General features: G+C 40.4%; 1 protein-coding gene across 18 annotated transcripts in view; it reads right to left on the bottom strand.

The window, feature by feature from the left end:
* The window catches only part of ASPH (aspartate beta-hydroxylase), a 203362-nt gene that overhangs the window by 40630 nt on the left and 149803 nt on the right, over positions 1-12929 (bottom strand). For all 18 annotated transcript variants that reach the window (XM_021089316.2, XM_021089323.2, XM_021089329.2 and 15 more), the window contains 3 exons: positions 9363-9461; positions 7097-7186; positions 1056-1193 (listed from right to left, as the gene is read on the bottom strand). In XM_021089316.2, the coding sequence (XP_020944975.2) occupies positions 1056-1193; positions 7097-7186; positions 9363-9461 (327 nt within the window). The remainder of the gene's footprint in view (positions 1-1055; positions 1194-7096; positions 7187-9362; positions 9462-12929) is intronic.

The raw sequence follows: 12929 nt of genomic DNA, 5'->3' as shown, positions 1-12929 counted from the left end.
GGGGTGTGTAAGATCAAAACCATTTTCTTAATACCACAAGGATGTTATTTGCTTTTTACATGCTCTCTCTTGCAATGGGCACACAAGTGGAGTGTTCCAGAGGCTGGATCATTGCTCTGGTGGGGTGTGTGTAAAGTAGTGGTGAGAATCCTCCTGTCTTTTTTTTTTTTTTTTCCTTTTTAGGGCTGCACTTGTAGCATATGGAAGTTCCTGGGCAAGGGGTCCACTTGGAGCTGCAGCTGCCAGCTTATACCACGGCCACAGCAACACCAGATCTGAGCTGCATCTGTGATCTACGCCACAGCTTGCAGTAGCTCCAGATCCTTAACCCACTGAGTGAGGCCAGGGATCAAAGCTGCATCCTCATGGATACTAGTTGAGTTCTTAACCTGCTGAGGCACAACGGGAACTCAGAACCCTCCTGTCTTCCATTAGGCCAGACATCAAAGAGATTTGTGAAAATATAAATCAATTCCCATCTTCTCATTTCGCCTTTTGTGTTTCGAAAATGTATTTTTCAAGTTATTTCTATTAACATGTCATGGAATCGTTATTTTATTTTCAAAGAAATCATAAAAAGAGTACATTTTCTTTCAGTTTTAATTTCTAAAAATCATATTGACCAGACATAACTCCCACACCCCACACAGCTGGCCCCCTCCAACTCCTTGGAGTGCTCGATAAGCTTAAGAGTGGAAAGGGGTCCGGAAGCCAAAATATTTGAGGGCTCTTCTTCAACAAACTCCTTCCTCCCCCATCTGACCCGAACTCTTGGCTAGCGAGACGAGACGAAAAGATTCTTTCTGCGGTATTTTTTGCAAAAGCCCTGGAAAGGAAATCTATCTCCTCCCTGACATTTCAAAACTAGAAAAATGGCTCATGGTTGTCTGCTTTTAAAAATACAGCCTTTTACTTTTGAGATGAAATTGGCTGTTTTTGTTATTTTTCTCAATTTATTTAGGATTTAATTTCCTATACTTTTCACTGTTAAAAGTATTTCGAGGAGGAAACTGACAAGGGCTGGGGAGGGGGGTGCGGGGGGGGGCAAAGCTCACCTTCACAAGTTCCGTGTAGCCCGTCTCCTTGGGGGTCCACCAGGGCTGGGCTCTCAGTCCTCGCACGTTGTACAGGGAGCGCTGCCACACGGATGCAAAGTGGCCCCGCTGGTGCCCAAGCTCGTACCACTTATACGCCTGGAGGAAAGCAGGAAGACTGAACTCCAAACGAAGTGTTTTTACTCATGTTACAATTAAAGGCATGATCACGTGAGGAAAAAAAAGAATCTATACATGTATGTGTAACTGGGTCACCATGCTGTACAGTAGAAAATTGACAGAAGACTGGAAACCAGCTATGATGAAAAAAAAAAAAGAAATCATTACATATAAAAAAATAAAGTTTTTTTCCCTTGATTTAGAGAAAACAATTAAAGTCACTAAAAATAGGACTTTGCGACATTTCAAGAAAGTGCTTGCTTGTCAGGTGTCTAAATCTGTTACACTGGCAAAAATACTGTCACTTGATTGGGTTTCTGATTAGGAACCATCATTTTAAATAAATGTCGGTCTTTTATCTTCACTCCCAGGCTGCAAGCTCTCTGAATATAGGGCGCAGGCTGCATTCATTCTGGTCTCTTCCCGAGGGTCCAGTCGATCATTTAGCTTTCATTTCTAAATTCTATTTCTATGTCTCCTTTAAAAGGAAAAGACTGTGATTGTCATAATTTCTTCATGGATATCTGCACTGAGTGAACTGCAATGCCAGAATGGAGAGCAGGTTCTTTTCGCATAAACCGTCCCCATGAAGACGGCTACCTCAGGGTAACAGCGTGTACATCCTCCGTTAAGGAAGCCGACAGAAAGAAAATACTACTCCGAGCTGGCAGTAAATAGAGTGATAGTCTGCATTCCATTTTTCAGAAGGGCATTTTTGTTCCTCGTATTTTTTTCCCTACCAGAAGGGATAACATTTGTGGCTGGAGGCTAGCTGTAACACGATACGACTTGCCTCCAAGAAGACTAGCCTTTTCAGGGACAGCTGCCTGCAGTCTGTTCCATATGTCCCCTTCAAATGACACCCCAGCCATATGCTCTCCTGGTGGCCCTCCCCACACGTCTTCTGCATGGGGCTTGCCCCATTGTCTTTAGAATGGAAGGCGATTCGAGGAGTGTGATGAATAGCATCCTGTCTGTTATTTTAATTCCCATCTAATGGATACTTTAAAAAAAAATTGAATTGTTTCACTTATTCTGTATTCAAGGCAATGACAGCCATATTTGGCAATTATCTGTACATTTTCTCACATTTAATAAAAACTAAACCTGTATATCCAAGAAGCTCATTAAAACCCAAGCAACAAAAGATCCAAAGAATACCACACCAAGGCACATCATAAACAAGCGGAAATTCAGCAAGGCAAGCTGAAAATTAGTGATAGAAATAAAATCTCAAAAGCAGTTAAGGGGAAACGAAGACACATTACACAGAGGGGATAAATATACAAGACGGCAGAATTCTCACCAGAAACAACGCATATAAAGAGGAAGTGTTGAAACACACCTAGCCACAAACAGACCTGCTAACCTAGAATTCCATAACTAGAAAAAAAAAATCATTCAAAATGTAAGTTGACTTAGGACATTTCAGTAACTTTAAGATTGAGAGAATGTACTGCCAGATAATGTGCACAACAAAGGGTTTTAAAGAATGTTCCAATGATTATTTTCGAAGAGTGATTTCAAATATGCATTTGGAGCAATGAAAACAGACATTAAACATCAAGCAGATTAAGAAGATAGTCAAGAAGAGTATCTTCATAATATCTCACTACCTTTGGATGCAAGAAATAATCACTTTAAACAGTCTTTTAAGATTCGCAGGTCCAAATTTCCTTGGTTAGGAAAAGCGAGTGTGCTAGCAGAACCACTCCCATTTTCAGTAACACTTTCTAGCTGACTACTTGCTTCTGCATGTGTCATTTCATTTGATCTTCCCAATAACCTCAGATAAGTCCATTTTACAAGTGGTGAAACTGAGATTTAAAAAACACTAAATATATTGAACCATCGCCCAGGATACCTGGCAAATTATTCCATTCTCCTTCCATCTTTGTACCATTTAAAAAAAAAAATCAAAAATACATTATCACAAGTAAACTTATTTAATTCTCTTTCTCAGTAATTTCTCAAATTAAGAACACATATGCTAATCACTCTAGCGCATTTCCCTTGAAATACATGTCAGTGGTAACCATAAAGCAGTTTCTTTAAAAACCAGAAAAATGGCTCGTGGTTGTCTGATTTTAAAAATATAGCACTTTACTTTTGAAATGAAATTGACTATTTTAGTTATTTTTGTCCAATTTAAACTTAGGATTTAATTTCCTATGCTTTTCAGTGTTAAAGTGAAAAACAGTATTAATTACCATGGATAATTTTTGGAAACTCATAGTCCATTAATTTTGGAACTATCAGCAATTCATTTGGATGGGCAATGGGGCATCTGTGTACAGCACAGGGAACTGTGTGTGACTGGGTCACTTTGCTGTACAGCAGATACTAGAGAAACATTGTAAATCAACTATATTTGAATTTTAAAAAAGGACTTGGCATATTGTTAGAACAGTGAGAAAGAAATTATTATAGGAAAGCCTCATATTATCTTATTATATTAATATATACATATTACAGCAAACTTTATAATTCTAGTTCAGAAGGTAGATTTCAATCCTGGCTTTAACACTCACCATGCAGGACACCTGGGCGAGGGACTTTGTTTACGGTGACGGGTTTAAACTGTCTACAAGAGCTTTTCTGACACTCAAAGTCAGTACTAGTGCATCATACAGGACCCCTGATTTTTATAGCCCTGCCATTTAACTTTTAGAGAAATGGAACTATGAAATGATATATTAGGAATTAGAAAAATCATCCACAAAAATATCTTCATTGATATAGGGGACCCAATGAATTCAGTGAGGTTCCTTTTTATTATTTATTTATTTATGTATTTATTTTTTAGGGTCACACCCATGGCATATGGAGATTCCCAGGCTAGGGGTCAAATCAGAGCCGTGGCTGCCGGCCTACACCAGAGCCACAGGACTGTGGGATCTGGGTTGCATCTGTGACCTATACCACCTATACCACAGCTCACAGCAATGCAGGATCCTTAACCCACTGAGCGAGGCCAGGAATGGAACCTACGTCCTCATGGATGCTAGTCAGATTCATTTCTGCTGAGCCACAATGGGAACACCTATTTTTTTTTTTTTTTTAACATTTGTTTCTGCTGAGCCACAATGGGAACACCTATTTTTTTTTTTTTTTTTTACAATAAAAGTTGCTAGAAAACCAGTGATCAAGTTGTTAGACTCCTCTGAAAATGTCCTCTTTGCTATTTCCTTTTTCTCTCTCTCCTCAGGAATACCGAAATAGACAGAAGGCACACCTGGGCACCTTGTTATATGTGGTCTATGTCAGGGTCGACTATACTTCAAACCAGTGCCAGCTGTCATTCACACACATGCGCGCGCACACACACACACACACACTCACTGCATAAAAATAGTGTGTCGAGAGTCTAACTCAGGAAGCCCAGGCCATGTGTGAGGCCTGCTGTTCTGCCCAGAGCACAGGGCTTGGACATGGAACACACACACCTGTGATGAGAACAGGTGGCTGCCACTGGCCTGGGAGGATCCTGAAAGCCATTGCTTGGAAATACTACTTTATTTTTATTTTCTACCATGGGTGTCTTGAGCCCAAGGTGCCTGGAAGAAAGTGAGACTAAAGCAGGAAACGACAACCGGGTTCTTACAGCCACCGTGGAGGTGGACGGTAACAAAGAGACCCTGACCAGCTTGGGGTGAGGAGGGGGTTGGGCACAGCGGGGGAAGAGATGAGGCTGATATTCAAGTCTGAGGCCAGGAGTGGGCCATACCATCACACAAGAGCCGGAACTAGGAAGGGGCATGGCTTGGAGGAAAACAAGCAAGGGGTTATTGTGTCATCATGTGGGGACCTTAGGCAACCAGAAAACATGGGATTCTGAGCTTTGAGCAAGAGCCCAGGGCTAGGAAGTAGATTTGGGAGATACAGAAATACTGGGAACCGCCCAGGCTTGAGCTGGCCCCAAAGTACCCTGACTGATCTTCCTCCCATTTCCTGACCATGGGAAATGGTCCCGTTAGGGGCTGTGGGTCTTCACCGCCCGGGCTGCCTGAAGCAGAGCTTCGTGCTTCAGGGCATGAAGGATGGTGGCTTCTTGTCTGCAAACTCAGCACAGAGTCAATTCAGACTCAGACTAATGTGGGGCTTCTATAGGCTTGCTCCTCCTGTAAGGATGAATCTTTGTGAACTTTTTCTATTCAAAAACTGTGCTGTTCTTTGCATATGAATGGTAATTAGCTGATAGAACTGTCCCATAGGTTCAAATCCCAAGCCCTTAACACGTCTTTGGTAGTGAATTCTTTGCCCTTGAAGTCTGGGCTGTTTTCATCTAAGACGTGAAAATAAATCATAGACTTCTTTTATCTGTCTTTGCCCTGGACCCTGAGATGTTCAAAGGTAAATTAATTAGTGACAATTACATTTCTAGCAATCAGAAATGAGCATGTATCCAGTGTTAGATACTGTGGCAAAATCTTTCTTATCTCTTTCATTCAAAGGAGGTACTAGGCATTTACATCTAAAAGAATGAACACAAAAGTCACTACGAATCAGCATTTCTTCTCCCTTCTTTCTCTTCACCTCTCCTTTCTCATTCAGTTCCAGTTGATTGACTGGCAGGTCAGAAGGGGAAAGGTACAGATAGATAGCAATGTATAAAGAAAACAGTGTCAATTATCCAAATTTCTGTTACCCAAATTGGTTCATGTCTTTAGCTGACAATTCCCCATCACAAAACCCCTTGCTCCAATAAACCCTCTCAACTGTCCAAATGATCCCAGGTTCTTATTAATTTTAGCAACCAAAATTTATTATCTATATAGAATGCATGGTCACGAAGATTCAAGATCTCACTTCAGTCTTTGATCCCTTACTCTAAGGAGAGCCCAGCCCAGAGCCTTGCGATGGTGTAGGACAGATCCGGCAATGCTGTGTGAACCACACGGATGATGAAAGCTGAGGAATTTACATTGTATGACGTCAGGATTAATGATCCAGTGTTATGTCTAAAAAAGCTGACACTGCACTCAGAAAAAAGGAAGAATCACAAAGAAAACATCTGATTCGTTTCAGCCATTCCATTTTCTGTGTCAGTACAGGTCAATACCATAGCTACAGGTGTTCATCTTAAACTTGGTATTAAACGTTTCAGAAAGCAAATGACCCAATTAATCACTGGGTTCAGTATGCTTAGGAGTCATTTGAATAAACCCTTCATTCTAAAAAGAACCACTTTGGAGTTCCCATCATGGCTCAGTGGTTAACAAATCCGACCAGGAACCATGAGGTTGCGGGTTCGATCTCTCCCCTTGCTCAGTGGGTTAACGATCTGGCGTTGCCGTGAGCTGTGGTGTAGGTCACAGACACAGCTCAGATCCTGCATTGCTGTGGCTCTGGCACAGGCCAGGCCGGTGGCTACATCTCCAATTCAACCCCTAGCCTGAAGGTGCTGCAGGTGCAGCCCCAGAAAAGGCAAAAAAACTAACTAACTAACTAAATAAATAAATAGAACTACTTTTAAAATTCCAAAATAAAGTAAAAATCTTGGTAAACTGTAAAAAGTTTTAGAATATTTAAACAATTTCAAGACATCTCTTTGTTTCACAATTTTAAAAATATTTTTTCAAGGCAATATCTTCTCTATGGACACACACACAGGTATACACACAGGCACACAGACATACACAAACACACAGTGATGTAGAGGCTGCTTTTATGATAATTCAGATACTTTCTTGAAAGGAATTATAAAAGTCAAAGCCCAAAAGTCCTTTACAGGATTTAGTAGGAATTATTGGGTTGTTTAAAACACCACCTTCAAAAATTTATGCTGAAAATATTTTTTTCAATTGTAACTTTCTCAGACAAATAACACCCCCCCCCCCCATTTTCTGTTAAAAAGAACAAAAAGTCCACGAACGCTTTACCTCTTTGTTTCCAACTCTTTGCATGGCATCCCCCAGGTGGAAATAAAATCGCCCATCATCAGTGCCAGGATGCCCAGACTCTATCCCCTCCTGTAGAAAGGACAGTGTTAGTATTTATGAAAGAATTAAATACCAGATTTAATCCACTGATTTACTTAATCTTCAAATACCATATGAAAATGAACCAGAAAACTCATCTCAATATTAAAGTTTGGCACTTAGGTTACTGGTCAACATTGACAATGCAAAACCAAAAGGAGGTGGTAAAATTAAATTTAACAATACATTCATCATCAATTAACACTGGAATAATAGCCCATAAAATTAGTAAGATGCTTTGTGAATTGCCTCTGTGGGAGCAATCGGATTTCAATATCCCAAAGAATTTCTTTGGCTGGGTTTCTATCACATTAATTTTGCTCTCCAAATCTGACCATATGTCATCTAGAGGCTTTTTCATCCCTGAACCAAAATGTTTAGTTGCTCATAGACATTTGAAATGATAGAGACCCAACTGCAAGTAATATTTTTATTTCCACTCAAAAAACAAATGTGTTCTCACTTTTCGATGAAATCTTTTACAGAACACACAATAGGATTAAAGCCAGTTGGAATCTATGAAAATATAATTTTATTAAACAACTCCTAAAATGCTTAGCTGATTTCTATCCCCATTGCCCACAAAAGAACTGAAATTTAAATTTGCATAAAAACAAAAGAGAAAATATCAAAACGAGAGAATGAATTTAGAAAATTCAAAGATAAAGCCTATTTAAATGTCTAAAAATCTTCATCTTTGAGGCCTCTTCACAAGAAGTCCATTATCTTTCACTCAGAAGAAATTTTATTTTCATGCTGTTGGAAAATATCAGCAAGGACCAGAAGCATCACTCAGGAGAGGAGAGTGGTGATCCAGACTCTTGACTGACAGATGGGCAAATAAGCATCCACGCTCATTAACTAATCAACCCTACCCTTGCTTCCCCACCTCTGAGCCAGGAAGGTACTATTAGGTAGGCCCTTATTAGGTCAAAGGAAATCTAAGGGGAACTCTTTAAATCAGAGAAACCCACGTGCCCACAGAACCATGGTAGGAAATGGGAAGGTTGCAGAGGCCCAGTGACAGCCAAGCACCCTGGGGGGGTAGGTGCATGGCCACCTCCAGGGGATACCACCACTTAGTCCTGTGCTGGGATGTGGGAGGGCCAGATGTGACCTTTCCAGAGACCAGAAACCTGCATAATTACATAAACTGTTCAGATTCTCAACTAGCACAAGCAATTAAAATTGTTTTTAAAGGAATTATGTTGGCCAAATAGACCAGGCAAGCTATTTGCAATCAGTGGGCTGCTATTTGGGATCTCTGATCAAGTCATGTGAAAGAGATCACAAAGCTGTTACTTAAAGGTCACTGGTATTCAATCAGCTACCTGGTTGATATGGCAGCTATCAGGGAGTGTTACTATTTCAATTAACATTACTTAAAATTAAAATAGGAGTTCCTGCTATGGCACAGTGGGTTAAGGACCTGGCATTTCTATGCTGTGACACAGTTGTGGCTGCAGCTTGGATTTGATCCCTGGCCTGGGAACTTCCATGCATGTGGCCGAAAAAGAAAAAAATTAAATTAAAAATTCAGTTCCTCAGTCACACTGGCCATATTCTAGATGCTCAATAGTCATGTGTATCCTGTGGCTACCACATTAAAGAATACCAGTGAAGAACATTTCCATTGGGGCAGAAAGTTCTGTGGGGCAGCCCTGAGCTAGACCAAATGTGATTCTGGTGAATGGACAAGGATTCAATTAGAGAGGTGAGAAAAAAATGACCGCATACTTTACTCTGAGTCTTTCAAGCTATCAGGCTTTTGGGGATTTGACCTATTCAGTCTGCATGTGTTACCTCACTTTGTATAGGTTGCCATGAGCCCTGTGTAACACAGTATCAATGTATAATGAAAGTATAAAAGGAAGAGTAATGCACTGTTCACATTGTAAAATACTTTATCAACACATAACTGCAGTTTTAGGAACTTCATACAATCTTTTCCAAAGAATCTTTGTTTACATAGTTGGTTCTTCTCCATCTGACACTCTTGATTATGCTGAAGGTCTACTCTGCCTAAGAATGTTGCAGTCAGGGGGCGTACATTTTGGTGATGAAAAGATTCAGCAGTACAAGCCAATCAATCTATGATACATAGTCAAGGGTGTGCAAAGGACTGAAAGGGGTGGGAAGAGGACAAGAGAGGAGGGGAGGGAGGTACCTTTAGGTAGGGGATGCTCTCCGCGATCTTGTTCTGTGCCTTCAGGATAAAGCCATAATGCACTTTAGCAAAGCCATCATTAGGCGTCACATTCAGAACCTAAGCTCAAAGAAAACAAAGGGCTATTGTGATGGACTATGAATTATACCAATGACTGTCAAAACAGATTTTAATTAACTTTGCCATACATGGACTGGATTATGATGTTATAGCTATAATGTTTTCTCCCACTGCGATCCATCAGGCTTAAATGGCCCCATTTCCCTCAATTCAAAATGTTTCCAATTCTACACATTAGTTCTCCAAGAATGAAAAAAATGAATGAAAAGGCAATGACCATTAAAGCACTGTTTTAACAATGCAAATCAGCAAAATCTCTGTCAATTTTATGACCTCAATATTTTTTTAGTGATCAGGGAAAAACTGCTTTAAATTAGTTCTCCTCGAAGTCAACTCTCAATGGTTATTATACACTTCTTTATATATATCCTTAATTATTGCCTTACTTAGGAGAAAATTTAGATTTGCATTCAAGATAATGTCATGGTCCACTCATTCAACATAAATTTCTTGAACACCCAGCCCATTTTAAGTACTGAGGATAAAGTGGTGAGCAAATCCAATATTCTGTGATAAAACCCAGGTAAATATTTAATATAAATCAAATCATTGTTTATGACTGTATGCATTTATTATGATTAAAGATAAATTACACAAAATGCCTCCAAATTAAATATTAGCAGTGAGTTATCAAAACAACAACATTAAACTTGTGAAACTGCTTAGACAAGCTCATTCACAGAATGAAAATGAAAGCTGAAGAAGGTTGGAGTTGAAAACATGCAGAAAAAAAGGTGAATATCTTGTAGCTTCTCTTCGTCCTTGAGCCTGAGTTGCAAAGGGAAGTCATGGGATCTTTACACAGAAGGAGTGAGGGTGCCAGGCGGGGACCCCATGCCCCTGGCGAATCCGCAGTACACAGTGCCCATATTTTAGCATTTTCCATCTTGCATCTGTACGTGCACCTCATGCACTGGCAAATCCAGCCAACAATACCTTCACAATATGTTCAGAATCATACCCCTTGTTCACTTCCTCTACTGCTGCTACCTTGGTCCAAGTCTATCATTTCTCTACATTCTTATAGGAGCCTCCCACAGCTGACTCTCTACAGCTCCAGCCTGACTCTCCTGTAACCCCTTCTCCACACAGCTTGTATAAGCACAAGCCTGGGCAGGATGGATCTCTCCTATGTTAGGCAAGAGATGATACACGCCTGGGTAAAAAAGGAAGGGGACTTGAAAGATATGGAGGAGATAAAGTTAACAGAGATTAGGGATTTGGGACCAGGTGATAACTCCATAAGGGCATATACTCTGTGTTTGTTTCTTTAACCCGCTTCCCAAGAGAGTGTGTGTGGGTTTCAGTCACTATGTGCTGAGTGAAAGGATACATGTCAGGAGTGAGGGAGGGAGGGGTCAGGAAGATGCTGGACTTTCCACCGGGTGTGACTCAGGGAAGTGATGTGTTACCAACGTGGAGGGAGGTGGAGGAGAGCCTCCAAAAGCCACGGCTGTGAGGCAACCACCTCCAACCACTTTAAATCGGTCTTGGTTGAAACTAGAAGGAGCTAAAAAACCCAGAAAGGGAGTGATCGATGGTTTTTATAGATTTATTCAAAGATAAAAATCAACAGAGGAGAAATATAAAGTTACAATATCCCTTCTCTGAAAATAATCTTTGACTGAGACATCAACATATAGGATAAACTTTGGTAAAGCAAAGAGAATCCATTAGATTCAGCTTATTAACTTAGTAGTGAGAGCAGGGAACAAAAGACAAACCCCACACATATTTTCAGGCTGTTAATATGTCTTTAAAAAGAAACCCATTCGGTTGTGTAATATGGGGATATTTTAGACTTTCTGCATCCTGTTATTAATTCCTATGGGATTATAATTTCAAATATATAAACAACAGCAGGTTAAGCTTTATTTTTCAAAATGAATGAAAATGTTTCAACATCATTTAGTATCAGGTTAAAGGAATGAATATATTCAAGGAAGGTTTTGCAAAAGGACAAACCTATAGTGCGTGAAAGAAACAAGGATGCCTTCAGACCCTAGGCTAACCTCGAATGTCCTTGACACCCTACAGACACTTGATCATGGTTTTTTGGAAGAAGGAAGGAAGGAGGAAAGGCAGGAAGGGAGAGAGAGAGGGAAGAAAGGACTTCTGTAATTCCACCTTTGTGGCTTGTGAAAGTGTGTATCTAATAATGGGCATTTCTGATATAATTTGGCAATTCTTAAATTCCTATGTTCCTGGACCATTGAGATAACACAATGTTTCTCTTAGCCAAACTCTGCAAGACAGGGTATTCAATGTACTGTCTTAGCCCTTAGCAAATACAATGCCCCATATGGACTTATTTCATGATTTATAACAGGTACTTTAGTATGTGGCACACATTTTCAACACTGTAAGCTCAATCCACTCTGAATAGATAGTAGAAATGCTATAAACAGCAAAGGTCCCATTTCTGCTCTTTCAGAAAATGGAAAAATTAGGACAAAAGTCAAAAGACTATTGCTCTGAAAGTCCGTTTTTCTTGATTAGGGGACCAACAGCGGGGCGGGGGGGGGGGGGAGGAAAGCACCACTTTGTGAGTGGATCCAGTCCCTAGACTGAGAATGAAATCACTATTCCCCACAGCATTTTAAAAACAGAAGGAATCTTATTGCCTGTACTGAGCGGCAGCATTTTGAAAGCCATTGATCCCAAGACCTAAATAACAGAATAACAAGGAAATGTGCTTTTTTTCTTTTACAGAGGCTCTGATGTGCTCCAGCTTCAAAGTTCATTGGGTATCCTGTCTATTCTTTTTTTTTTTTTCTTTTTTCCGCTGTACAGCATGGAGATCAAGTTACTCTTACATGTATACATTTTTTTCCCTCTCTTTGTTCTGCTACAATATGAGTATCTAGACATAGTTCTCAATCCTGTCTATTCTGTACCAAGATCCCTCAGTGCTTGAAGGAGTCACAGTTTTCTAGATGATATAGTTACTTGTGACTTTGCAGTTATTTATTACAGCATCCATTATTAAGGGAGACTTTTTTTTTTTTTTTTTTTTTTTGTCTTTTTGCTGTTTCTTGGGCTGCTCCCGCGGCATATGGAGGTTCCCAGGCTAGGGGTCGAATCGGAGCTGTAGCCACCGGCCTACGCCAGAGCCACAGCAACGCGGGATCCGAGCCGCGTCTGCGACCTACACCACAGCTCACGGCAACGCCGGATCATTAACCCACTGAGCAAGGGCAGGGACCGAACCCGCAACATCATGGTTCCTAGTCGGATTCGTTAACCACTGCACCACGACGGGAACTCCGACTTTTTTTTTTTAAAGGTATCCTTGCTGTAGGATCAAACAGTCAATGCCCTCTGAAAGGTGAGTGATTTAGTCCATAGGTCCGAAAGTCTTGTGTTGTGTAGTCTCTCTCTAGTTTGGACTTTGAGTGAAAAGAAGAACAAGATTATGTGTTTTTCAGGTCATGAGTTTAAGTTCAC

Source organism: Sus scrofa, chromosome 4 (assembly GCF_054392235.1).
Source record: "Sus scrofa isolate SSC_HxYL_T2T_F1_AM1 chromosome 4, Sscrofa_HxYL_maternal_Yorkshire_Landrace_v2.0, whole genome shotgun sequence".
In the NCBI taxonomy this organism is placed as follows: domain Eukaryota; kingdom Metazoa; phylum Chordata; class Mammalia; order Artiodactyla; family Suidae; genus Sus; species Sus scrofa.
The sequence above is the reverse complement of the archived record's forward strand: the minus strand, read 5'-3'. Positions and strand labels throughout refer to the sequence as shown.